The 27,698-nt window shown below is 47.4% G+C and overlaps 1 protein-coding gene across 7 annotated transcripts; it reads left to right on the top strand.

Annotated features, from left to right (window-relative positions):
• Positions 1–213: 213 nt before the first annotated feature.
• Siral2 (SIR2 antiphage like 2) lies at positions 214–26,578 on the top strand. Of its 7 annotated transcripts, XR_015045529.1 has the most exons (12): positions 383–914; positions 1,659–1,772; positions 1,908–2,115; positions 8,612–8,667; positions 9,544–9,796; positions 12,276–12,497; positions 14,708–14,836; positions 17,411–17,696; positions 19,309–19,341; positions 22,467–22,550; positions 23,828–23,928; positions 25,290–26,578. XR_015045529.1 is itself a non-coding variant. In XM_021184092.3 (11 exons), exons 3-11 carry the CDS (start codon positions 2,104–2,106, stop codon positions 25,307–25,309), a joined length of 1,098 nt encoding a protein of 365 aa, XP_021039751.1. In that variant the 5' UTR covers positions 896–914; positions 1,659–1,772; positions 1,908–2,103; the 3' UTR covers positions 25,310–26,578. The 7 variants fall into 7 exon arrangements, 6 of the variants coding, with proteins under 6 accessions (XP_021039759.2, XP_085687580.1, XP_021039751.1 ...); XM_021184092.3 differs by lacking the exon at positions 23,828–23,928 and having other exon boundaries at positions 896–914; positions 25,287–26,578; XM_085831454.1 differs by lacking the exons at positions 23,828–23,928; positions 25,290–26,578 and having other exon boundaries at positions 22,467–23,784.
• Positions 26,579–27,698: the final 1,120 nt, after the last annotated feature.

Raw genomic sequence — 27,698 nt, 5'->3', positions numbered from 1 at the left:
AAATCAGCGCTGGGAACCCTGGCCGCGAGCCCGTCAGTCTCTTAAGACCAGGCTCCTCGTGGACACGACAGCACAGTCCGTGGGTCCAATCGTAGCTTCTCTTGGGGGCGGGACGCGTCTGGCCACGCCCCTTAGGGCGGGGCTTCCCGTTGCCGCGGGGCCGTTGATTTCAGGGCGGAACGTTCGCGCGGGCAGTGCGCGCGCGCAGGGGGAAGGCCTTGAGAGAGCGCTGCGGATTCGGCTGGGCAGGCTCGGCGTGGTGCGCGCGCAGCGCCATCCGGCGCAGCGCCCGGCGGCTCCACCCAGCCGGAGGGGCGCGGCCCGGGTGGGAGGCGGCGAGAGCGCGAGCGACACTGGTGTCTCCGTGGCACGGCAGGTGAGGCGGCGGGTCGGGGCTGGGTGCCAGCGCCTCGCGTCTCCCCAGCCCTCAGAACCCGCCCAGGGTGCCCAGGACCCTAGTGCCCTCTGATGCGCTGGGGACCCTGCCTCCGACATCCCCTGGGCTGCCTGGGTCCGCGGCCACCTGTGGACCTGATTACCTTCCACACCTGGGAAACCCTACATCCTCCAGATTTCCCTCAGACTCAGCACACAGACCTCGGCGGCTTCAAGGCCTGAGACCGTTATATCTTCTCCTCCAGAAGCCCAACAGATCCCCTCTGGTCCAACTCCAAAGCTTCTTCGGGTCTCCAGGCCCATGGACTCCCATCCTTTCTTGGGTGGAGAGGCCTTCAGACCCACCTGTCCCTAGAGACCCTCCTTCCTAGGATCTCCTGCCTCCTGCTCTCTATCTTGAGGTCCATAGAGCCTTTCAGCTTCTACTAGAGTGTTCTTGAGGTTTGTGAATTGTAAATAGGGATAAAAGTGGCACCATCTGATAGGTCAACAGAGGACCACGCATAACCAAAGAGGAGGTGGGATGTGGGGCTTCGCATGTGCGTTTGTTTTCACCGTGCAGTGGAGGCTGGTGTGGGACCGACTCATTGTGGAGAATGGCAGCGCTGGGAATAAAGGGAGTTGGGCAGTCAAAGCTCTTTTAGATTGTGCCCTCAATGTGTGGTAGTTTCTGCTGCCACACACAGCCCACCAAAACCAGTCCAGGAAAGTAAAGCTTGATTACAGTGGCCTAATTGATGGGACGATGGTAACCTAAAGGTCCATCTTTCTGGGATCCTGATTTAAGGGTGGCTGTCTTCCCTGAGGTGGAGGTTTGAGGCCAAATGGTACACGTCTTATCTTTTTCAGTCCTGGAAATCTCTAGAACAAGGATTATCCTTTCCTCAGGCTATTGTCATTGATAAACAGTCCCTGACTTGCTACACAGGCAGTCTGGTACCCTGAGGTAAAGCCTCAAGAAAGAACATGGCCTGATGATTGTGAAAGGCAAGGGCCAGGCATTTTTAAAGAGGGAGTGGATGCCCTCTTCGGCCCAGTGCTTGGTGCTGGAGGCAGATGACACAGCTCCAGCTGGTAAGGGTTGGGAGGTGGGGATTAGCCAAGTTGGTGGTACTTAAGAGTGCAGTGGCCTTCAAGGCATCTGGGACTTGGGGGTTCTAGAGAGTAGCTGGGGTGAGGGAAGGGGGTGTAAGAGGTAACAGGAAGCAGACTCTTAAAGGTTGAGAAGTTCTGAGGATCACACCCAGGCCTTATGTTCACAGGTCAGACTGACTGGTGACTGAGCCATGTCCCTAGTCCTGGCTTACATATTTTTTCCAGTGGTCACTTTAGCTGTGGTGGAGCGACTTTTGTTGTAGGCCGAAAGACCACAAAAGGTAGGAATGACTTGGACCCAGGCCGTGTGGTTCAGTAGCCCTCTAGAGCTTGACTGAGCCAAAAGCCCAGGCTTCGAGCCTGGGGCACTGACACGGGAACTTTTTTAGGTGAGATTTTTATCTGTTTGCTTATAGGTGGTACTCACCTTAGCGCCTCACCAGGGTGTCTGCTATCCAAGTGTAAGACACACTGCTTCTGGTAGGGGGAAGAGGGACTGAAGTCAGCGGGGGAGTCCTGAAGGAAAGGGGAAGGTACTGAAGGAGACGAGTTCGGATGTGTCAGCACTGTCTGTGTAACTGGAGGGGTTGAAGCTGCAAGCAGGAGGTGTCGATGTCCAGACAGGTGAGCACTGGAAGGTGTGACGTGCACTACTGTAGACAGTGAACTAGGGATTATGAAGAATAATGGATGAAGCCTGGATTTGGGAGGAGAGGGAAATGGAGATAGCCTAGTGCAGGAGGGCTTTCTGTGGCTACCACAGCCACATGTGACTGACTGGCACTTAGAATATACCTACAGTGGCAGGACTGGCATTTAATGGGTTAAATCTAGGGGTCCTGGGAAGCATGTAGGCTGCTCTGATATTATCCCATGGAATGCCTCTGGCCACCTGGCATGGGCACACTCTTCCTTTTTCACGTGTGAGGAACAGTCTCAGGGTGAGCCACGCAAGGCTGTAAGCAGCACAGCAAACTGTTTTTGGCTGGGCCCTTCTGGGTTGTGTACCTGTCTTTCCTCCACAGCCTTCTGCCTGGAGACATGGCCACACCTCTTCTTTAGCTCTCCTTATCAATTCTGCTAAAGTTACTGTGTTCTGCAGGCAGCTGTGTGACAGAGCTGTCGGGGTTGGCTGTGTGTGTGTGTCTGTGTCCATCTGTCTGTCTGGCCATGTTCTCGGCTTTCTGATGGTGTGTTTCTGGAGAATGGCAGAGTCCCTCAGACAAAACGGAGCAGCCAACCTTGGGGCCCGGGATGACCCAGGAGCGTGACAGGGAGGCCTGGGGCTGCAGAGCGTAGGTAGGCCTGGGCTGAGAGTGAAAGGAATCGGGATAAGCCAGACGTGAGTTAGAGCTGATGCCTGGGAAGATGCTGGCCAATTACTGGAGTCTCAGCTTTCACCTCAAAGAAATGAAGCCATGGGCTGGTGAGATGGCTCAGTGGGTAAGAGCACCTGACCGCTCTTCCGAAGGTCCGGAGTTCAAATCCCAGCAACCACATGGTAGCTCACAACCATCCGTAATGAGATCTGACTCCCTCTTCTGGAGTGTCTGAAGATAGCTACAGTATACTTATATATAATAAATAAAAATAAAATCTTTAAAAAAAAAAAGAAAAAAGAAATGAAGCCATTTGTCATTATAGAAACCCTAGATTCTTCCAGCTCTAAAGTTTTGTAGTGGTTTTTTGTTTTTGTTTTTTGTTTTGTTCTTAAGATTTATTTACTTATATGAGTACACTGTAGCTGTCTTCAGACACACCAGAAGTGGTCATCAAATGGTTATGAGCAACCATATGGTTGCTGGGGTTTGAACTCAAGGACCTCTGGAAGAGCAGTAAGTGTTCTTAACCCCTGAGCCATCTCTCTAGCCCAAGTTTTGTAGTTTTTCTATAGAGCATCTGTTCTGCATCTTCTGGGTTTGGGGGTGGGGGTTCATTTGGGCTCAGGTTGGGGTGTTTTTTGTTTGTTTGTTTGTTTGTTTGTTTTTACCTCCACTGACTTATAAAGTGATGTAAAGACCTGCCTTACAGGACTTGTCCCCCTGATGGGCAGACTGAAACAGTGCTGTGGGTGTCAGGTTTCTGGAAAAGCATGCTATTTGTCCCTTGGCATCCCTGCACACTGGTGGTAGAACAGGGACAGGACTGCAGCTGGTGGCCGCTTCTAGAGCTGACTGAGTTGGCACTGAGAGCTGTTAGCACTTGACTGAGAGTGTGTATGCAGAGTGCTTCGTGATTTCCCCTAAAAGCAGCAATTTTAATTTTTTTGGGGGATAGAATCTCATGCGCCCAGGCTAGCCTTAGAATTCTACATAGCTAAGTTCACTGAACTTCTAATCCTCCTGCCTCTATCTCCAAAAATCTGGGATTGCAGATGTGTGCTATCATGTGTGGTGCTATACGCTATACTTTGAAGGAACTATGGTCTTAACTGTTTCCGTTGTGGTGCTGTGGGGCTTGCGTTTTCTTTTTTAGAATGTGTACTATAGCCATGATCATCATCATCATCAAAGTCATCCCAATGTAGGTAGCACACAGTGTGTGCAGAGGTCAGTGTAGGTAGCACACAGTGTGTGCAGAGGTCAGTGTAGGTAGCACACAGTGTGTGCAGAGGTCAGTGTAGGTAGCACACAGTGTGTGCAGAGGTCAGTGTAGGTAGCACACAGTGTGTGCAGAGGTCAGTGTAGGTAGCACACAGTGTGTGCAGAGGTCAGTGTAGGTAGCACACAGTGTGTGCAGAGGTCAGTGTAGGTATCACACAGTGTGTGCAGAGGCCAGTGGACAACCCTGTGCAGCACAAGAACTAGGACCTAAGTTTGAATCCCCAACACCCTCTTAAAAACTGTGTGTGGCTATGGAGGCCCCTACACCTTTGTAGGGGGCAGAGACTGGAAGAGCCCTGGGACTTGATGGTCAGAGAGAGCCCCCTGTCTAATTAGGAAGGTGGCAAAGGGTCCTTTTCACCTGTCCCGTCTGACTGACTGCAGGTGTGTTCAAAGCCTGCGTTTGGTTAGTGAGGTGCTGGGGATGGAACACAGGGCATTGTGCATGCTAGGCAAACTACTGTTCACCTACATCTCCTGCCATCTGCAGGTGTGTCCTCAGGGTCCTGCTGCCCACTTGCTGTGTAAGAGTGATGCCTGCCCCTCCTGCTGGGAGAAGGAAGTGGGTTTTGAGTTTCTGTTCACTTTTTCTTCAGTGGGATTGAGCTGCAGCCCGTGACTGTACATCTTCTTGCAGGATTTTTATGTGTGAGGTGTTGGGAGCAAGGGCTTTGAGCCTGCTGGAGAAGCCTTGTGCCACAGAGCTGTTACTTCCCCTCTCCTGCATCTTTGTACTCAAAGCCTGTACTTTGGTGTAGCACTAGCTGGCCTTGAACTCCCAGAGATCCATCTTCCTCTGTCTCTCAAGTGCTGGGATTAAAGGTGTGTGCTCCCATGCCTGGCAGAAGTTGAGTTTTTGAAAAGCATAATCTCCCACAGATTTGGATCCTGTTCATTCTGCTTGCTCACTTTTAATAACCAGCCCCTCCTCCCATCTTTATGACCACCTTCATGACCCTGACTTGTTCTCACTCCCCTGGTCTTTGTAGCAGTGAAGAACCTTGGTGGTAGCCAGCCGCTCAGACAAGGGCCGCTTGCATAGCTTGGGCTAGGCCTGGCTCAGCAAAGCTCCTCTAGCCACACTGGGTGACACATACAAGTGTTCTTAGACCTGAGTGGCTCAAGCAACCTTGTTCCTCAGGTGGGTGACATTCTCCCAGGAGGCTGGGCCTGCTTTGCACGGCTGAGTTCCAGAGGAGAGGCTGCGCTGTCTAGTGCTTGTCAAACTTTGATTTGTGTCCCATTTGTTGGTGTGCCAGTGGCCAAAAATGTCCCAGGGCTAAGACTGGAGGCCACGTGCAGGATGTGGATGTCTGGAGTTGGATGGCATTGTCAGTGACCTACTGTGTCGGCTCGAAAGTGGAGGCTCCACCTCACAGCTTTATGAAGATAACCAGTCCCTCTTCTGTACTCTGCTACTTTTAGACTCTGGTGAACATGAAATGTTTTTAAAATTTGTATATTTTACTGTATGGTGTATGTCATTGTGGGAGTGTATGCATGTGAGTGCAGGTGCCTGTGGAAGCCAGAGGCATTAAGACCCCCTGGAGCTGGAGGTGGTTGTGAGCCAGCAGGCCTGGGTGCTGGGAACGAAAGTCAGGACCCTTACAAGAGCAGTACATGCTCTTAACCACGGAGAGGTCCGTCTCTCCAGCCTTCTGATGAACGCATACTTAGTGGTGGATGTCAAGGGATTACAGAAAAATGAAGGCAGTGTAGTTACTGCAGAGCTCATTCATAATAGAGTTATGGTTTCTTATTCTAGGCACAAAACACTCAGCTAAGACTCTGTTGAAGGTTTTAGATAAAAAAGACAGTAACTACTTTGAGATGTGCTTTTGGCTTGAGTTTACATTTAGAAAACACTGGTAGGTTTTTATAAAATAATGTGTTGGTATGATGGCTTGGTTTTTGAGTCTGCAAACTGGTGACGACATGGTCACCTAGGAAACAGAAAGCTGCAGCATCTGAGAGGCCTCTGAAGGGTTTTGTTGCTGTCGTCTGCAATCTGATTGGCTTAAAAGAGTGACCGTTGAGAAGGGACTGGTACATCAGAGATAGACTGGCCTCCAGAAACTTGTCAGCAGAGGTCAGACTGGGCAAATCTCCCACTTGGGCCTTGGTTTAAAAACAAAGGGGAGATTTTGAGCAATCCCTGGATAATTATATGAGGTTTGGCTCTGATCTTTTGGCTGCTGAAAAACAGGAAATGAGGTAATGCCTTTAAGCTTGTAGTGTTTATAAAGAACTGTAAATGGCTAAATATGGGCAGCTATTCAGTTCATCACCACAGGGGTCCTGAGAGTAGGAGTCTTGTGCGTCCCCTGCTGGTTGCTTTGATCTCTAGAGGTCCTTAGCTGCCTAAAATCCCAGACAGAGGCCCCTCTCCCTGTTGAGGTGGGAACCCTTGTAATATTGATGCAAGTGCTGGCAGCAGAGACTTCAGATCCCCCAACTCAGACTGAGGCAGAGTGGATCAGGAACCAGCCATAGCTTGCCTGCACAAGCCAGAGCTCCCTCCTGTTCTGTGAGTGTCTCTTGTTTTCTTGGGGGAACTGAAATAGCTTGGTTTTGTGTTACATTGCAGAGGTTGACGTGTGTATTTGGGATTTTAACTGTGACACCTATAGGTGAATGGCAAATGAAAAACAGTTGAACAGGAGGAAGGAATTAGAAAATGTTTATTTCTTTATGTGGTAAAGGTTGAGGCTGTGTTGTTTCTGAGGCACACAGGCTGCCAGTGGCTGAAGTCGGCTCTAAAGTGCTGGCTCGAGTAGGCCACATTGAAGGGCTTTCCCCCAGGCAGGAAGGCATAATCACTCTGGAGACACGGAGTGTGCTTTATGGTAGCTTCAAACAGGAAGTGCAGTAGGCTAGTTCAGTGTTCTGTCTTGCAGGGCCCTGAGCCTTGGTCTCAGTTGTGGGATACAGCCCAGCTGCCTGGCCCAGCAGTTTGGTTTGCAGAGCTTCCCTCTAAAGAGGACTGAGCTGGGAAGGTTGGCCAGTTAGCAGGTATCCATGCTTTCCAACTGCTAACAGAATGGAGGACTGTGCATAGGCTCATTGGACACCTGGGCTGGGATCCATGGGCAGTGGAGGGATTATATGAAATAGAACAGTTATAACTTGCCTTAGAAAATTTCTAATAGATTACTAAGCCGAAATAGGCTTGACCTTACATGGTGACTGCAGTGAGTAGGCGGCCACACTCCCCTACCCAAGGGACAGGCGGCATCCTCTGCCAGCTTCAAGGTTCGGCCCATGAACTGGTTTCTTAGCCCTGAGGATAGGCCATGGACCTTGGGGATTTTGGTGGAAGCTGAGAGCGTGCCATCCAAGGTGGGAGGGTGGATGCATGCAGATGTTTTCATGGTGACTGCAGGATCCCATTGTCTCAAGCCTGAGGGTGCAACTGAGAGACCCGTGAGCTGTGTAGTCTTTCCTAGAGTTATGTTTGGTGACCTATTTCAGTCCTGTGTGAGGATGTGGGGGATCCGGTATTCCCCGCATTCCTACCACTGTTGATCCCCAGGAGTGCTGCTGCTGGGTGTGGGGAGGGGAGGTTCAGGACCCCTCTTCAATTGTTTTGGGGTGGTTGCTCTGTGTAGCCTAGGCTGGCCTTTAACCTGAGGTCCTTCTGGGTCTGCCCTCTAATGGATGGGATCACAGGCGCTCTGCTCCTCCTCTGACTTGGCACTTGTGCTGCTCAGAGCACGGTCTGCCATGGCCGGCCAAGTGCTTACAAGTTGTGCACACAAGTTGCTCACCGTGCTCCTAGCATCTTGCGCCCATGAAGGGCTAGTGATGGAGGTGGCAGTCAGTCCTTAGGTTGTAGTCCCACGTGGGAGGCTTGCTTTACATTTTGAGCAGTTTCTTTTTTTCTTTTTTTTTTTTTTAAGATTTATTTATTTATTATATGTAAGTACATTGTAGTTGTCTTCAGACACTCCAGAAGAGGGAGTCAGATCGTGAGCCACCATGTGGTTGCTGGGATTTGAACTCCGGACCTTTGGAAGAGCAGTCGGGTGCTCTTACCCACTGAACCATCTCACCAGCTCGGCAGTTTCTAATAACACAGGGGGACTAAAATTAGGACATGGACTCTGCTCTCAAATGACATGAAAAATATCGTTAAAAAGCTTGGTGGAAAAGGGGACAAGGCACCATATTCCCCAGTGATGGTAGCTATAGGCCTTTATACCAGGTGCCCAGCCTGTTTCCTTGTTTACTGTAACCACTAGCTCTAGACTCAAGGGAGACTGGTAGATGGTTTTGTCTTAAAGAGACATTGCCAGGGTAAAAGCACGCAACCTGGGGCCAGTTCACCAGAGCTGCTCTGTCTGGAGCCTGACCAGGGAAGCCAGGCAAGATCATCGGCTGCAGAGGAACCACTTGTGTGGGCCTTTCTCTAGTTGGCACTTTCTGGGTGTTCTAATTAAAGGGGAATCAGGACCTTTGACTCAGCTTCATCCTCTACAGTCTTCCGAGGACTCATAAAACATCTTTCTTCTCTGTAGGATTCACAGATGGAGTCAGTGGAAAAGACCACCAACAGAAGTGAGCAGAAATGCAGGTAAGTAGGCAGTTACTCATAGGGGTTCCTGACTGTCCCGGAAGTGGGGAAGCTGGGAGGGGAACCCATGGCTGCTCACCGTGGTTTGCTCCAACACAAGAAGCATTCCAGAAAGTAGCTTTCTGCTCAAAGAAGCTACCAGAGCTCCATCTCTAAACCAAGCAACTCAGAAGCGGTGGGTGGGAAGGGCCATGGGACTGTGCATGGCCGGCAGGTCCCACTTACTGGAAAGTGATGTGGAGCGAACTGCTGACCACAGAGAACACAGTGGGCTTTAGGAAGTCACCACTGTTGCTTACAGTGCAGATTTACCAGCTATTGCAGCTTCAGAGGGGCAGAGGGCTGAACTTGCGTTCTCAGTTATCTGTAAATGTGTTTGTTATTGTAGGCAACAGGACTGGTTTCTCCCTCCCTCCCTCCCTCCCTCCTTCATTTCTTTCTCTCTTTCTCTCTTTCTTTCTTTCTTTCTTTCTTTCTTTCTTTCTTTCTTTCTTTCTCTCTTTCTTTCTCTCTCTCTCTCTCTCTCTCTCTCTCTCTCTCTTTCTCTCTTTCTTTCTTTCTTTCTTTCTTTCTTTCTTTCTTTCTTTCTTTCTTTCTTTCTTTCTTTCTTTCTTACAGGGTTTCTCTGTGTAGCCCTGGCTGTCCTGGAACTCACTCTGTAGACCAGGCTGGCCCCGAACTCAGAGATCCGCCTGCCTCTGCCTTCCACGTGCTGGGATTAAAGGTGTGTGTCACCACTGCCCAGCTAGGGACTTGTTTTCTGGTAATGAACAGAAGGGCACATTTGAGAGCTGGACATTCTAGATGTTTCCAGACTGCAAGCTCTCGGTACTTCCAAGCTGACTGCTGGCTTCCTCCTTCCTTGTTCTTAAACAGAAAGTTTTTAAAGAGCCTCATTAGGAAGCAACCCCAGGACCTGCTCTTGGTCATTGGGACTGGTGTGAGCGCAGCTGTGGCCCCAGGCATCCGAGCACTCTGCTCTTGGAGGAGCTGCATCGAGGCGGTCATCGAAGCTGCGGAGCAGCTGGAGGTTCTGCACCCTGGCGACGTTGCCGAGTTCCGGAGGAAGGTGATGAAGGACCGGGACCTGCTGGTTGTGGCCCATGATCTGATCCGGAAGATGTCACCTGTGAGTCTCAGACACATCAGGTTTCACAGCATTGGTGTAATGGTCTAGTCCAGGTTGAAGGAGTGTGTACATTGAACACTAGGCCTCCCTGAGCAGAGGTTCTGTTTGTTAGTGCTCAGCCTATCAGGCCACCATCTGTGGGTGTTTTGTTTTGATTTTTAAGATGGGTTTCTCTGTGTAGCCTTGGTTGTCCTGGAACTCACTCTGTAGACCAGGCGGTTTTCAAACTCAGAAATCCACCTGCCTGTGCTTCCTGAATGCTGGAATTACAGCTGTTTTCCACTGTGCCCAGCGGATCCTTCTCTTTTAAACCTCAATACTGGACTGCTTGCAGGTACTGGATTAGTTTGTAGTAATGGCCCCTGAAGGCTGGCTGGCTCTGGATGGTGCTCCACTGCCATTTTTAGTGTGAGGTTTGTGAGACACTGACTGTTTTGGTTGAGTAGGCTACTCATATTTCTGCAGAGAACAGCTGGTTCTTAGAAGACATTTTAAGGTGGGAGGTTAGTGTCTGCCGATAGAAGAACTAGCAGAGGGTAACAGAGTTGGATGCAGGGGACAGTTACTGAGAGGCCCCGGCCAGATGAGGGTGGCTGGCTCTGTTGTCTGGTGTAGGCTGAACAGCAGCGTGGGAGAAGCTGGAGTAGGCTGTTTCTCGGTGCTCTGTGCTCATGGAGATGTGCAGTCGGCATACAGAGGAGGCAGGAGGAGACTTGAGATGGGCGCCTAAGGGAGGATAGGACTGTGAAATGGTCATCAGGACTGATGGTGTGGGCGTCTCCAAAAGACCAGAGACCCCAAATGGTGGTTTTATCGGGATAGTAATTCTGGTTCCTACAGAACCTGGGGAGACAGCCCAGGAGCATGCAGGAGCTCAGTGGTACTGGAGACCTGGGCTTTACCACCCTCAAGCATGAAGTCCCCTAACTTTGTATAGTTAGCTGCCTGACTCCCTCTACCCCCTTCCCACTCCTTCTGGTGAGCAGATGGGGTCGCCAACCCTCCCCTCCGTGGCTTTGCATGGAGTCATCACTACGTCACTGGCTTTACCCAGTGCTGCACTTCACCTTTCCAGGCTGGGGGCGTTTTCAGTTAGGTAGCTGTGCCAGATGTGGGTGTTCTGTTAATCAGGGATAACTGACATCATAGGTAGAGACTGGGCCAAACCTTACCTGCTAGCCATTTTTATAAAGTCTCGTTGGCATGTGGCCATACCCTCTTGCTAGTACATTGTCTGTGGCTGCTTTCGTGCCCAGAGGCCAGCTTGAGTAGCTGCAGTAGGAACTGTGGCCATAGGCCTATCAGATTTACTCTCTGGCACTTGACACAAAGGGTGCTAATCCCTTGTACAGGAAGATGAGAGCTTACCCTTGGGCCAGGGAAACCTGTGGGATGTCTGCACAGCACCAAGGTTATGCGGCTCACTCAGGGAGAGGCCATTGGGTTGATGATACTGATGGTCAGGAGATGGGTCTGAAGCCCATCCTGCTGCTTCTTATCCTGGTGCACTCTTCCAAGCCTCCCACGGAGAATCAGGTGAGGGGGTCAGCAGGCCTCCGCCACGCTGCCATGTTTATGAGCCATCCTAGAGGATACCAAGTTGGTTTTATTAGGGGGTTATGGTCCCATGGATAAAGATGAGGATTAGCGGGTACCAGGGGCAGAGCCTCAGGATGACATACATCCCCATAGCCTCCTAGGAGGAGGAGGGGCCTACGGGGAACTTGCCTGGTAGCTCTGTCTTGACCTGTGGGCCCCTGAGGTGGTGCTGACTGAGACTGAGTGGTGCTGTAGGAAGCCTAGATTAGGACTCTTCTTGGGGAACATGGGACCTCTTGACCTCTATCCTGTCCAGCTCAACCCCATCTTGGTTCCCTTCAGCAATGCTATCTGCTGTTCTCATTGCTCCCCACCTTCCCTGGCCCACATGGGAAAAGTAGGGACTTTCCATAGCACCTCATGGCCTGGCTCTGGGTCAGCTCTCTGACCTGCCCTGCTACACGGGCTGGCCCCGTTTCCACAAGCACTGCACTGCCTTTGTACCTGCCCCTGCTCACAGCAGTCTTGAGAGCTCCCCACTCCTCCAGGTCTCAGAGAGACCTCCGTGGGCCTTTCCTGCCCGCCTACACCCACTACTCTGCCTTGCTTTGCCCCAAGTGTTTGTTCTGCAGTGCTACGTCCTTGTACTTGGCCTGCCCTCCCCCAGGCTGCCGCCATTCTTTGTTCTGGTAAGAATGTGCATCCTTCCTTGTGTGCCCTCAGCTTACTACCAGCCTTGATCAGCCCCTGCTGCTCCTAACTTCCTTGTTGTCATTTTGAGACAGGGTCTCTCTACATAGACCCGGCTGGCCTGTAGTTCACCTAGTTAGACCAGGCTGGCCTTGAACTCACAGAGATACGCCTGCTTCTACCTCTGCCTGTGTTTCATGCACCATCACGGTCAGCATGTGTTCCTAACCTTTGATTTGTCTCTCTGCAGCGCACAGGCGACACCAAGCCCAACTTCTTCCAGGATTGCCTGATGGAGGTGTTTGACAGCTTGGAGCAGCACATTCAGAACCCTGTGGTGCTGCAGTCCATCCTCAGCCTGATGGACAGAGGCACCATGGTGCTGACCACCAACTACGACAACCTGCTGGAGATCTTCGGGCAGCAGCAGAGCAAGCCCATGGAGTCCCTGGACTTGAAGGATAAGACAAAGGTACGGGCTGAGTGGGCAGGAGGCTCCGGGAGGTCACTGCTTTAGGCCCGCTGCCCTGGGCCTACTCCTTGAAGCCACGAAGCCATTCCCTCAGGCAGCCCAGGAGCTGCCCGGGAGCCATGCCCTCCCCCACCCACTTGCGATGCTTCCCTTCCCCGCTGTCCACTCTTTTTATGCTGTCCTACTCCTACAAGCAGTTCTCGTCTGCGTTGGCTGATTAGTGACTACTGTGGGAATGTGGGCAATGGAGCCAGCACAGAAAAAGGCACCCATGATCCTCGTGGTGTAGATTTTTTTCTTACACAGTTGGGATTTAATGGATGCAAACATTTCAAACCTGTTTTTAATTTTTTCTCCCTTTTAGAGACAGGGACTTGCTGAGTAGCTCAGGCAGATTTTATCCTCGGGCTCCACCTGCTTCTGCTTTCAAGTTCCTGGGGTTCCAGACTCACTGTGTAGACCATGCTGGCTTTGGATGGATAGCAGTCTTCCTGCCTTTACCTTACAAATGCTGGCACTACAGTCATATTCCACGATGCCTGGCTTCACTAAGCTATTTGTCTGTTATTTCTGTATTTCTGCTATGAGGCACCATGATCAAGGCACCTCATAGAAGAAAGCATTTATCTGAGGGCTTGCTTATAGTTCCAGAGGGTGAGTCTATGACCATCATGGTAGGTGTGGCAGCAGGCGGGCAGGCATGGCACTAGAGCAGTAGCTGAGAGCTTACATCTGATCCACATATTGGAGGCAGAGAGAGACTGGGCCTGGTATGAGCTTTTGAAACCTCAAAGCCAGTCTCCAGTTACACACCTCCTAGTCCCTTCCTAAACAGCTCTCCTGGCTATGAGGCTAGAGGGCCATTCTAATTTAAAGTGTATTATTTTACATTTTAAAAGAACAAGTATAGACTTACTAAGAAAAAGTGAGAAAGAACTTCTGAGAGTGGGTTCTGAGGAACAAGTGCCCCAGGAAATTGTTTACAGTGATTTTGGCCTGGTGTGGTGACACCTGTAGAAGACAGTTGTATCCCCAGCTCTGCCAGGGAGCACCCTGCAGTGGAGTTACTAAAAACAAAGCAAGCAGTTACAGTGGTGCACACCTGGAATCTTAGCACATTGGAGGCCGAGGCAGGAGGATTACTATAAATTTTGAGTCTATCCTGAGTTACATAGTGATTTTAAGAAAAGTCTGGGCACGTGTCTCCAAAACAAACTAAAACAGCCAGACGTATTTCTGTCAGAGAGGCACAAGTCCTATTTTCCCTCCTCTATTGTAAAGGTGGAGCAGTTGGGTCGTATGGACCACTTTCATTTTTGGCATGCTTGCTTTTTCTGATGCTTCTGTTAGATGTATTAGGGAGTCAGACGCCACTGTGCTGTTGCCCACTGAGTTGTGGTGCATGCTCTCTCTGCTAGCCTGGTTGGCTGCTTTGGTATCCCTCATGGTGACATGGCCCTGTGATGGGGTGCGGCACAGGCTGTGGCTGAGCATGATAGCACTTTTGAAAATGACTAGTCAAGTGTGGGTAAGAGAACTATTTGTTGGCTCCCACCTCTAGTGAGCCTGTCTCAGTAGAGCCTGCAGATGCAGAGGCCCCACACTGAGAGACATGAAGTATGGCCTGTAACTTGAACTAAGATGAATGCAGGGGCTATTTGAGATACAGTTGATGGTGTAAAAGTAACTAGCTTGGGGTAGAACACTCATCTAAGATGTGTGAAGGAGGACATGGGTTTTACCTGAAGAACCACAAAACATAAAAATGGAAACAGAGGGCGTGGTGGCACACTCCTTTAATCCTAGCACTCAGAAGGCAGAGGCAGGAGGATTTTTGAGTTTTAGGCCAGCCTGGTCTACAGAGTGAGTTCCAGGACAGCCAAGGCTACACAGAGAAACCCTGTCTCGAAAAACCAAAAGAAAAAAAAAAATGGAAACAGAACCAGCTACAACCCCAGAACAATATAGAATATAGAACATATAACTAAGAAGGTCCCTCCCTTATGCAGCCACAATTAGCTGCTGTGACAGCAGTTATTTCCACACACAGTCCTCAGTAAAGACCTCACTGAGATTCTAGGCAGGATAACTAGTTTCTGTTTTAAAGGTATAATTATGAATGGAAACATTTACTTTTTTGAATAATTTTGTTCTTGTATCTTATTTGAAATAATAGCAGTCTATTTATTGTCTTGGTTTGGATTTTATAGGTCCTTCAGTGGGCAAGAGGCCATATTAAGTATGGAGTTCTTCATATTCATGGCTTGTACACAGACCCCTGTGGGATGGTGCTGGATCCATCAGGCTATAAAGATGTCACTCAAGATCCGGAAGTAATGGTAAGCCTGTTTTCACTAGGCTTTGGGTGCCTCTTCTGGGGAACTGATGGTGGCAGCCAGCCATCTGGCTGTGTTTCCCAGGCATTCTGGTCCTCTGGTTAACTCCCCTTTCGCATGGCTGCTGGGGACAGGGCCACATTTTCTTGTTAGTAGCCACATCTCTAGGCCCTGGTATGGTGCTGCATTCTGAATAGATGCTCAGTGCACACCTGCTCGAGGAGGACTTGTGTGCTTCCTTAGAAACCTCTCTCCTGGTGCCAGCACTAGCACACTGCAGTTTCCTGACCAGGGACTTGGCAGGAGAGACTTGCCTGATGCTGGTAGTCTGTGGTCTGCAGTCTGCAGTCTGCTTCTCCTCTGTCCCATTTGTCAGTTCTCCATGCTTACTCAGGGCCTTCTATCTGCAGTTCTCACCTTCCTTACATAGCAGTCTCTTCAGGTTAAAACGAGGGCTAAGGACGGAGCCCTGGCTGAGCTCTCACCGAGCACGTGCATGTCCTTAGCTCCATGCCAGCACAGCAGACCAGCAGCGGAGCACCCGATGTTATGGAAGCCTTTCTTAACTCTTTTAGGTTTTTTTTTTTTTTTTTTTTTTTTTTGAGATAGTGTCTCTCTACAGAGCCCTTCCTTTCCTGGAACTTGCTATGTAGGCCAGGCTGGCCTTGAACTTAAAGAGATCTGCCTGCCTCTGCCTCCTGAGTACTGAGATCAAAAATATTTGCCACTATGCCAGGTCTTCTTCATTTTTTAATGAGAGATTTGTGGCTGGGTACTTGTGTCACATGTGTGAGTTCAAGGCCAGCCTGGTTTATAGAGGAGTTCCAGGACAGCCAGGGCCACACAGAGAAACCCTGTCTTGAAGCTCCAAAAAGAGTGCTGGAGAGATGGCTCAGTGGTTAAGAGCACTGACTGCTTTTCCAGAGGTCCTGAGTTCAATTCCATCAACCACATGGTGGCTCACAACCATCTGTAATGGGATCTGATGCACACATCTATTCATGTCTATTGTGTCTGAAGACAGCGACAGTGTACTCATATAAATAAAATAAAATAAATTTTTAAAAAAAAGGAAAAAGAAAAACCAAAAAGAAAGAAAAAAAAAAAAGTGGTCTCAAGAGACACTGAATCCCTTGGATCTGGAGTCACAGTGGTTGAGGTACCCTCCATGAGTCCTGGAATTGACTAGGTCTCTGGAAGAGCTTCACTTGTCTTTGTTAACCACTCCACTGAGTATCTTCCCAGCCCTGCCCAGCAGATGTTCACATGAAGTATGTGCAATATATTGCTGACTCTTCTGTCCTAGCATGCTCCATACTCCTCCCGCCATTTCTGAGCATCCCGTGAAGTCTGTTTGCCTTCAGTATCTTTGAACTCTTGGTCTTCCTGCCTCCAACTTCCCAAGTGCTGGGATTTCAGGCATGCGCCACCATATCAGGTTATCTGCGACTCTCACTTGAGTCTGTGTGTTGTGTGGTAGTTCTCTCAGTATCAGGTACATGTTCCGCAGAGCTCTTCTCTGGCCTCTGTCAGCAGGGATGGCATCAGCAGATGAATGCTGGGCAGTCAGGAACTGATGCTGCTGAGGCCCTCCTTGAGAGAGTGCTGCTGTTATGGGGCCTTCAGGTCCGAGTCACTGACCACTGCTCCTCTGAGTGACCCTCATAGGCTGCTCTGGGGTTACTGCCTCTGCTCCCCTTCGCAACTCTCTTGCCTTCACTCCCTAAAATCTATCTACCCCATCTTCCTGCAGGATCTGGCTCATCTGTCCACTCATTAGTCTCAGGGTGGTGTTCGTACACAATTTTGAACCAAGAAAAGATGTTTTTTGAGACAAGGTCTCACTATGTAGCCCCAACTGGCCTGGTAATTGCTATGTAGACCAGGCTGGTCTGGAACTCACTCAGCTCCTCTGAGTGACCCTCATAGGCTGCTCTGGGGTTACTGCCTCTGCCCCCCTTAGTGTCAGGACCAAAGGTGTGTGCTGCCACGCCCAGCAGAACTGTTAATGCTCTTCTTTTATGTCTTAATTTAAGATTGTATATAGCTGGACAGTGGTGGTGCACACCTTTAATCCCAGCACTTGGGAGGCAGAGGCAGGCAGATCTGCCTAGTCTACAGAGTGAGTTCCAGGACAGCCAGGGCTACACAGAGAAACCCTGTCTTGAAAAAAAACAAGCAAAAAAAGTTTTGTGTGTGTGTGTGTTTGTGTGTGTGTGTGTATAAATAAATAAATATCTAGGCGTTGATTTGGGTGAGTTGACCTGGCGAGCCAAGGGTCTATCATAAGCTGACTTCACTGTGAGGTGCATTCATGCTGCCCAGGTTGGCCAGTATCCTGCCTCTGCTGGTTTTCTTTCTTGTCCTAGTTGAGAGGTAGAGCTCAGCTGAGCTTCACCATGGTTTGCACACAGATCACTGCACGGGGTTGCTCTGAGTCTCCCTGGTGCGCCCTAGGATGGCTCTTGGGAAGCCTGCTGGGTACAAGATAGGATGTTAAGGAACACAGGCCTTTGTGTTAGTGAGGAGTTCCTGCTGGGTCTCACTGAGGTGTTCTCTGTTTATTGGCTTTCCCAGGAAGTCCTGCAAAATCTCTACCGCACCAAGTCATTCCTGTTCGTGGGCTGTGGCGAGACGCTTCGAGACCAGATATTCCAAGCGCTCTTCTTGTACTCCGTGCCAAATAAGGTGGACTTGGAGCACTACATGGTAGTGCTCAAGGAAAACGAAGACCATTTCTTTAAGCATCAGGCAGATATGCTTTTGCATGGAATTAAAGTGGTGTCCTATGGGGACTGTTTTGACCTTTTCCCAGGATATGTGCAAGACCTTGCCACTCAGATCTGCAAGCAGCGAAGTCCAGGTGTGGAGCTCTGCTGTCACTTTCCAAGCAGAATTCCTGGGTTCTTCCTTCAGCTGTTCCTCTTCCCAGTCTATAAGACTTACCAATCTAGTTATTTTTTAATGCCTCTGAGTTTAAAAGTCGAAAAAGGGGTGATTGGTATAGGTAACAGTCTGTAAGTAGAACTTGAGACTTCTGCTCCAAATGTGGGACACATTGATCTGCATCACAGGTTACTGTAGCCAAGAACAGCTGTCAGGGCAGTGTTGCTGCCAGTGATAGTTAAACCTTGGAAGGCTTATGTGGCTTACATTTTTCTCCCCTCACTGCACATCTCTCTGACGTGGGAAGCATCTCCTTTCTGCTCTTTGGCCTTTCTGGGGGGCATCATAGCTCTGCCAGGAAAGACCATGGTAGTGAGAAATGCTGATGAGTCACTTTTACATAATGGCCTTGAATTCAGTGTCATAAAACATGAATGATACCAAGCATGGAAAGTTCTGCATTGACTGGCCTTTCATGGTAACAGGAAACCCAGAGGCTCACCACGTAGTGGAATGAGGTTAGCAGAGACCAGTGAGAGACAGACACAGTATAGCAGTAATGAGTTTCTAATACTCACTTTAGCTGCTAATAATTAGTGGAGTTGCTGATTTAAATTATGAGTAGCTGTATCATAGGATAGTAGTCAGTTTCTTACTGGGAGTGGGAACAGAGAACTCAGGTCATAGAGCCATGCCATGAATAACAACAAATTTTATATTTTCATTATTATTATTATTATTATTTTGTTTCTTTGAGACAGGGGTCTCATTGTGGATCTCTGGCTGTCCTAGAACTGACTATGTAGATGATGCTGGCCTTGAACTCCGAGACCTGCCTGCCTCTGCCTCCCCATGTGCTGGGATTAGAGGCCTGCATTCCAGGCACCACTGCCCTTAGGTTTTAATTTGGTGCTTGTTGTTACTTAGATGAGTTTAGAGATATCAGCTGTGAAGGGTGAATGTTTGCCTGGTGTGTGCCAGAACTTTGAAGCTAGGATTTGATCCTGGACTAATATGTACAAAGATGTCTTAGCACCAGTTGTGGGCAGGGATCTTCCAAGACCTCCCTCATCCTGCCCAGCTCTCTCTTGTCCACAATCATGACTCCCTGGAAGACCAACACCCAGCCATTCCCTCGAGTAAGCAGCTGAACTGCGTCCCATCCCCACTGCTGCTCCTTTCCCAGGACCTGGCAGCTGAATGGACTCAGTCACATCACTGAGGCTTTCATCTGTGCCTGTCCCGAAGGACATCTGAGTTTGTACTCTCTTTTGGTAGGCAAGGATGCCTGCTGACTGAAAGTGACATTAGCTGTTGTGATATGTGCTTCACTGTGTCCATAGCCCCCGCAGCTTCCCATTGTCATGCAGTCACCTCTGGCATCCATCCTGCCAGGTGGAGAAGGGAGAGATAGGTAGGGAACCATGGCTGACATGGGATGCAAATGATACAGAAGCCTAGCCCCAATTAGTGGATGGCCTCAGGGTGGCCTTTGCCATCATTCCAGGCCTTGGGGGTGGGGGGGTGGGGGGGGGTGGGGGTGGAATACTCCAAGTTGGGGCTCTGCTGACTGTTTGCTTTCTTCCCAGATGCTGAGCGAGTGGACAGCACCACCTTACTGGGTAAAGCAGATCTTGATTTTTCTCACCTGATTTTTGCTTGCATGTTAATTCATCACCATGAAAATGTTCCTTACATTCATTCAATAATTTGCCTTATTAAATAGGACAGAAAGAATAGATACCTCTACCTTCAGCTGGTCCCCACCACGGTAAAGGCACAAAAGTCCATCCCCTCCACTGGGAAGCACAGCCCAGTCATGGACTGTCTGTTGACAGCAGAGACTAAATCCTGCCCTAGAACCAAGAGTCAGTCACAGGAAATAAGAGAAATGTTCTATTTGTATTATGCCATCAGAGAAGGATCAGTAATCTAAGGTAACCTGTCCCTTACAGTGTGTGAACTTTCATATAGTTTTTTCTCTTAATACTTCTTTGAAGTATAAACTCAGCGCTTGCTGAGTTTATAAGTTGATGTCTCAGCAGCTACCAGCATCTTCCAGAAGGCAAATTAATCGGGGTGTCTACTGCCTGATTCAGTCAGGCTAAAGGGGCTCCAACCAGTGAGCAGGAGCCTCTCTCTATTCAGCCTCGCCATTGCTGCCTGTTGGGCCAGTGTGTCCCAACAGGACAGAGTGTGGCAGTGTAGGGACAGCCAGAGCCAGTCCAAGTCAGCGGTGGGATTGACTTAGTCCAGGGGTGGGAAGAGCTTTGCTCTGCTTTCCGTGTCTGCATAAAAGGATATTTTTGCTCTAGTTTTTCCCCTTAGGTATGAGTCCCAGAATAATTTCCTTTGAAAGCAGCAGTAACTCAGTTGATAAAACATGTAGTACTCTGTAGGGAAATCTTGGCCAGTGCCCCAGTGAAGCCAGGTTCAGAAGCTGGCTCCTGGGAGTACATTCTATGATAGTGGGTCAGCCCGAGGTGGCTTCCATCACAGTGATAAAATACTTGAGAAAACTGAAGAACTGTGCCACTTAGTTTCAGCAGGTGGTCACATGGTTCCCTTCCTATGGGTGGTAAGACAGAGCAGAGTGCAGAGAAGGGTCCAGGGACAAGACACACCTTTCAAATACATGCTTCCAGTGACCATGTTCTCCAACCAAAGCCCCTTACAGCCCAGTCAGGAAAGACTCAAGAGTGTAAGTGAGTTAGTTACAGGCTGTGCTATAGTGAGAATGTGTGTGGTGGTTTGAATATCTTCCCTAAATCCTGGGCATTTGGACATCCAGTCTCCAGTTGGTGGTGGTGTTTTGGGAGGCTTAGGAAGTGTGGCCTTGCTAGAAGAAGTGGGTTACACTTACACTACTTGGCACAAGGTACACACTGACCCAAATGGTTTAGGTAGCTCTATCCCTTGGCCTCTCCTGGGCTGGCTCTGCTTGTTGCCAGCAGCCTTCCCAGATATTCCATATTCTTGCCAGTTGGAACTTACATCACATCTCTGCCTTTGCTCAGCTTCATGCTTCTGCTAAGGGACCCTGACCCTTTCATATTGTTTGGCCCCTCTGGAGATTTGGGTAGGAGCCTCCAGGACTCCACAACTCATGCGTTTGCCTGGGTCTAGCTGGCTGTGGCTGCCATGGCTTCTATGTGCCTGTGTGGGTGGATGAAGCTTACCTAGCCATGCCTGAGCAAATAGCCCTAGAGCTCATGGAACAAAGCTCAAGTTGTAACTTCACCCCCTTGAGCCTGTGGCTGAAAGCCCCAGTTAATTTCTGAGATCTTAAAGGCATCTTTCCTGTTGTCATGGTATAAAAAAATATGGGGCTTGCTTTTCATGGTGCTAATCTTACTTGGCAGCCACACCTTCCCTAATCCTAACCTCAAATGTCCTATGCTTCTGGCCAAACTGCAATGCTTTCCAGTTCTTTTCTGCTTTTTAACTCTCACTGTGAAGCTGGCTAAAAGCAGCTAGTAATAATACCTATGCCTCAGCCTGATTACTATGCAGCCTTGCAGTTTTCATCATCATACTAGTCATTTTAAAATTTAGCCTCCAACAAGTATCAGAGTGGGACTGGAGAGATGGCTCAGTGGTTAAGAGCACTGAATATTCTTCCAGAGGACCCAGGTTCAATTCTCAGCACCCACATGGGGTAGCTCACAACTGTCTGTAACTCCCAAGATCTGAACCCTTACCCAGACATATGTAGGCAAAATACCAATGCACATAAGAACAATTTTTTTTTAAGTCTCGGGACATAGACAAAATGTAGGCTTTTAATTACTTAAATATTCTAGAATTCAAAATGAATGGTCTCTAGTCTGACCCCTGGAGCCTTCAATTTTACCTGATCTTGTGAGCGGTCCTGTTCTTTGTCTTCTCATCAGCATCCTTGGCTTCTGGTAGCTCAGCACTTCTAAGCTTGTCCTAACACGTTTCTCTAAACTGTTGTAAACCACTCCAGCACACTAGCTCTAAAGGCTTTTGGAGCACATGCTCACAAAGAGTCATTTGTTGGCACCAGTTTTTTTTTTTTTTTTTTTTTTTTTGGTTTTTCGAGACAGGGTTTCTCTGTGTAGCCTTGGCTGTCCTGGAACTCACTCTGTAAACCAGGCTGGCCTTGAACTCAGAAATCCACCTGCCTCTGCCTCCTGAGTGCTGGGATTAAAGGCGTGAGCCACCATGCCCGGCGGCACCAGTTCTTTGCTGGCCGTTCTGTGGCAAATTACTTGAGAAAAAGCACCTTAAAATAGATATTTGGCTCTGGGGCTTGAGTCCATGGTTACTTGGCCCCATTGTTTCTGGACCTGTGACAAGACAGAGATGTGTTTCTCACATCATTGTAGCAAGATAGGGAGAGGAGGAGAGTGGATGCAAAGGAAGGTCTATTCAAGGGCACTGAGAAGTCCCCAGTGACCGACTCCTTCCAATCAGCCCTCACCTTCCAGCAGTAGCACTGATTAGGTCAGAGCCCTCGAGATCTAGCTTTGGGTTCTGTACTGGGGATCAAGCCTTTAACTCATACAGTTTTGAGGGATACTGTTTATTTATACCATACAAAGTAGGCAAGCTTTATCTTCACTAATTATGGACAATTTGAAGGATACAGATGGAGAGTAAATGAATTCCCATCCATTCCCCTCATGATGCCTTTTTTCTCCTGGGCTATTTTAATGTAAAGTTTTTAAAATTTATTTTTACAAATTTCTTAATTTTTTAATACAACTTTTTTTTCTTTAAGGTAATGCATGTCAGGACTGTGCAAAGAGGAAGTTGGAAGAGAATGGAATTGAAGTCACAAAAAAAGTTAGACAGTCAGATACTGGTAGGTATTGTTTGTTTTCACAGGAACTCTCTGGTCTGTAGGTATCTATCTGTCCTCAGTGCTTTGCTTTAACACCCTGGTGTATGGGAAGGATCAGTACATACTTCATGTTGGAATCACAGAAGCCTTTGCAGTGGAGCCTGACCTGTCACTACTAATCAGAGCTACTGTTATTGTCCCCAAAATTTCTCTTAAAATGTAATTGGAAGAAAACAAGCAGGTGATATGACAACAATTCAGTGAGTTTTCACGAGGAAGACAACCATTTGGTCATACCAAGTTGGCAAACGGAACGTTTTGGGAGCATCCCTCCACCAGTTAGAGAAACCACTCTCCTCCTGGAATGTATGTGCACTTAGCTGTGAACTATCAACTTCTCATTTCAGCTCCCACTGAAGCTGGGAGAGGCATCTGGGTGACTACTTGTCCCTCCTCCTCCTCCTCCTCTTCCCCTCCCCTCTGGTGTGGTAGGATGCATTTCTAGTTCCTTAGTACTAGGACATAGGATTTGAATCTGATGATTGGGCTCTGAAGGGGCTTTTCTCTTCTCTTCTCCATTCCACTCCCCCAGCACCAGCTTTTAACATTCCCAATGTAAAACGCCTAGATACAGGGTAAAAAGGAAGCAAGGCCTCTATTCTGTGGATTCTAAAAGGTAGAAAATAAAAGCATTTACTTTATTAACGGCATCTGTAGTCTTTCCTTTCAGCTTGTATACAATATTAGTGGGCCAAGGCTGGGGCTTCTTTGTTGTGAGATGTGTGCTCAATATCAGTTAAATGTTTAACAAGCACCCCATTCTTCCAGTTCTGATTGTTTTATATTGGCAATTTAATTATTTCTTCTTTGCATCTCTGTCTTCTCATGTTGGGAGCCATGCTAGTTGGAGTCTTTTGGATTAGTCCCACTATCTTTTGTTTGCTTTAGTGCTTCTTTGTTTTTGTTTTTTAAGACAGAGTGTATCTCTGGCTATTCTAGAACTAGCTATGTAGACCAGGCTGGTCCTGAACTCACAGAACTCCACCTGCCTCTGCTTCTCAAGTACTGGGATTAAATGAATGTGCCACCACAAGCCTGGCTCCTTTAGCGCTTCTTAGTTTTCATTTGTAATCTTCATTAAAACAACACTTCGAGAGAGTCTTAAAATTGTATTTTATTCCTTAGGTTAAAGTTTTGTTATTTTTGAGTGCCTAGAGCTGGGGTTATAAGCTAGGGGCTTGTATATGCTAAGGACAGTGAGCTATATCGTCAGCATCTAAATTTTTGTTTGTTTTAAGATGGGGTCCCTGGCTGGCCTGGAACTCAACATGTATAGATCAGACTGACCTCAAACTCAAGAGATCTGTCTGCCTCAGCCTCCTGAGTACCGGGACTAAAGGTGTGTGCCACCATGCCCAGCTTAAAATTCTTACTTTAATAGTGTGTCCTCAAGTTTCCAAGAGTTCTTCTCTTATTCAACCTTGCTACTATCATCTATTATATATATAGTGCTAAGTTCTTTGGAGTCTGATTATCTGTTACCACTTAATTCCTGAAGCATTGGATAGATTCAATAAGGGATACTAGTATATTTTGGATAAAAGATATATATAGATGTTCTGAGAGGATGAGTTACTGAAGTCATCTGTCATTGATAAAGAGTCATAATGAACACAAATGAAACAAATAGGGTGATTTTTAAATGTTATCTTAAGTGTGTATTTTTCAGTTGGGATGGGGGGCACGAGATAGGAGGCTGTGGAGGCTTAGCTCAGAGGTGTATCAAGGGAGTGAGTTGAGGTCCTTCTGGGACAATGGCTGCTGCAGATGGCATGCTTCTTCCTAGATAGGGAAAATTCAATTTTGGTTGTGTATAGACAAAATTCTTTAGGTATCTTTCATTTGGATTGTGATTTTAGTTAGCAAGGACTTCTGTAACTAAAATAGAACAGATAGTCCTCAGTTGCTACCTCTGGGCAGGTGCTTTTTTTCCTGTTAGCTCCATGTTTCTGGTTTTCCTTACATCTAAGCTTCCTCCACTGTTTGCTGATGTGTAAAGTGATTGTTTTCAGTAGGCAAACAATTGTTTTGTGGGTTTCTTCTTTTTCTTTTCTTTTCCTGCTGTCACTTGTATACTAGGCTTTACATGTTCATGATCTCTCTGAATGCTGCATGTTCAGGTGCTAGAGCTACTGCCTGGTAGACAGTGCCATAAAGCAGTGGGCCAGAATGTTAGCCAAAAAGAGCTCCTCCCCCCACCCCCCAAGTATTCACAACTGTATCAGCCTTGCCTCTCCCTAGGCAGCTATGTATGCTTGAAGATTTCTCTGGTCTCTGATGTGCAGAAAGCCTTGACCTGTTTTGCATGTGGATGAGAAAGGCCAAGAGCCACCTTCTTACTCCTGCTGTCCACACTTGGAGCCTTAAGAACCCCAGAGGAATGGTGTTTCTATACGTGTGGCAGTCAAATTGTGTGTGCATTCTGAGCCTTCATTTCTTATCCATACTTAAAACATGCTTTTGGTTTTTTTGTGTGCAACTGGTAAAGATATCCATAAGTCTTTATACCCTACATTGTACCTCGTCCTTGGTAGTATTTATAGCTCTGCAATGCCATTTCTAGACAGTGGCTACTATTACCATTATGGAGGGTTTTCAAAATTTCCAGCATGTGAAGTAGTTACTAAAACAGAAATTCTGATAGAATTTCTTTTACCTGAACTGAAACACTTTTGTATTTTTTTTTTTTTTCTTAAGCAGATGATGCTGGAGGGTCTTGAAGTTTTTAAAACTTGAAACTTGAAAACCAGCCTTCAGCAACCACAGTGCCATGCCCAAGTGATGAGGAATGTACAGAGGACTCCATATGGATCTCTCAATAGTGAACTGTCACACACCCCCAAAAGAGCCATGTGGGTGTGTGGCCTTTGTGGTTGAATGACAGAGCTCTACTATGCGTTTAGCTGCTCAGGAGGTGACATGGACACACTTCAGGTATACTCATAAGGACAGCTACCTCAGGGACCAAATTGAGGGGTGGGATGTACCTGGCATTGTTCCCTTTTCCCATTTGACATGTTTTCTTATGTCAGGGTGTTATTTTTCCTAATACACGGAGGAGAATGAGGACTATTCAAGCAACAGTAGTTGCCAAAGAGAAAATAAGACATAAACATTTATATTTTATATCTTTATGTGGAAATACATGGAAGCATCTTTTGGCTGTAGAAAGTTTTTTTTTTTTAAAGATGTGTTGGTTACAGTGTTAAACAGTAAAGCACAAGTGGATAGTAGAGGGGCTGAACCCACTAGTGAAAATTGTTTTTAAAGGGATGACTAGATCAATTTGGTTTCTTTGGAATTTTGACATTTCAGTAATTTCTGTTCCAAAGAATTGGTAAACTGACTGTTAGTGAGTGTTAAGTCCAGACAGACTGAAGACCTTTCCCAAAGTCTTCAGTGCTGTCTAGATCCACTGTGTGACTTCCAAGTTAAAAAGGGAGAGTGAAGCACAAGATCAAGCTTTAAACTTTTAGAAGTTCTAAGCTTCCCAAGTCTTATTTCTCTAGGATAAGGCCCATCCTTTCTGTTCTCCTCTCTTCCCACCGTTCATATTAAGATTTACTTGGAGTGGGGTAGGCAATACTTTGAAAGGGCTTGCCAAATTTTAACTACATTCAAGGTTAACTTCTGGGGAAACACTCATGCTTAGACTACTGCATATGCCCACAGCTCCTCTGATAGTGACTGTGGCAAAGGCTCACACGTTATACAGAGTGGTCCTGAAAGGAAGACTTCTTAGAAACAGGTCCTGCATGGTTCATTTGAGGCTATCCATCTTTGATATGATGCCAAGCTCTGCCTGTGACATTGCATGGACAGCACAGTAGCTCCCAAGGGATACTGACAATTAAGAACAGGAAACATAGGTTGCTACAGGGAATGAGGGAGAAGCCAGAGACAGGCTAAAGACACCTCCTCACTCCCGTGCTTTCTAAGTGTGGAAAATCTTTTATGTCACTGGTTATAAATAAAATTTTTAAAGTCAACCCTGTGTGCTCAGTTTTTTTTTTCAGTTATGACAAGATGTGGTATATATGATGAGAATGTTTAGCTTGAGTTGCCACTGAACTATGAAGTCAAGCAAATGACTTCTGAATGTGTTTAATTAAAAAAATGAATTTTTGAAAATTATTTTTTGAGGGCTGTAGAGATGGCTTAGCAGTTAAAAGCACATATTACTTTTGTAGAAGACCCAAGTTTGGTTTCTAGCACCCATATCAGGTGGCTTACAACCACCCAGGGAATACATTGCCCTCTTCTGGATTCTGTGACCACCTTTACTCACATCAGCATAGACCCCAACAGAACGAGAGATTTATTATTATTATTATTATTATTATTATTATTATTATTATTTTGAGATAGGGTCTTACCTTGTTGGCCAGACTGTCTTCCAACTCACAGCAACGCTCCTATTCAGCCCATTAAATATTGTGATTACAGACTCAGTAGTAGGCCATTTTTTTCTTTTTAAAATACATTTACCAAGTGATATCAGGGGTAGATAGGTAAATATTGAAATTGATTTAATAAATTGGTTAGCAAAATTACATTCAGCTGACTATAAAAGCAGTATACAAACTGAAAACAAATCAGTCTATGAAAAGCTTTAGTGTCACAGTGAAGGATCTGAATTTTCTTGTTATACTGAACTATATCTATTTTGTTATGGTGTGTTTTGGATGCCATTTTATTTCAGTGGTTGCGGTATTAGGAAAGGAAACAGTCTCAACACAAAGTATTTGCTTCTCTTTTTATCAGTGAGAAGCATGAAGCTAGCTGACAAGCTCTGGCCCTTTCTTGTGGTTACTGCCCAGAGACAGAGTTGGTACATTTTAAGTAATTATTCAAGTACTTCTGAGAACCTTACAGCTTCACCAAAGCTAGAAATATTAACTGTGGATCTTCAAGAAGTCTGCTGAACCTTGTTCTAAGTGAATGCTATAGTTTGCACCCAGTTCTCTGGAGCTGAGAGAATACCCTGAAATCTTTACTATGCAGCTCCATAAGACTCAGAGCCTCTCTAGTTCCCATATGCACTATGAGTTTTGTATGGCCATATTCATACCTATTTTTTGTAAGCTAACATCAGAGTCCTTTCAGGGT

Source organism: Mus caroli, unplaced genomic scaffold, assembly GCF_978045245.1.
Source record: "Mus caroli unplaced genomic scaffold, Mus_caroli_1 scaffold_16, whole genome shotgun sequence".
Lineage (NCBI taxonomy): Eukaryota > Metazoa > Chordata > Mammalia > Rodentia > Muridae > Mus > Mus caroli.
The sequence above is the reverse complement of the archived record's forward strand: the minus strand, read 5'-3'. Positions and strand labels throughout refer to the sequence as shown.

What these genes read in the sequence shown, in the direction of transcription:
- Siral2 (XM_085831454.1), top strand. An exon ending in AGAAGTGAGCAGAAATGCAG is followed by an intron (nt 8,668 to 9,543) that starts GTAAGTAGGCAG and finishes GTTCTTAAACAG; the next exon opens with AAAGTTTTTAAAGAGCCTCA. An exon ending in CTGCAAGCAGCGAAGTCCAG is followed by an intron (nt 17,697 to 19,308) that starts GTGTGGAGCTCT and finishes CTTTCTTCCCAG; the next exon opens with ATGCTGAGCGAGTGGACAGC.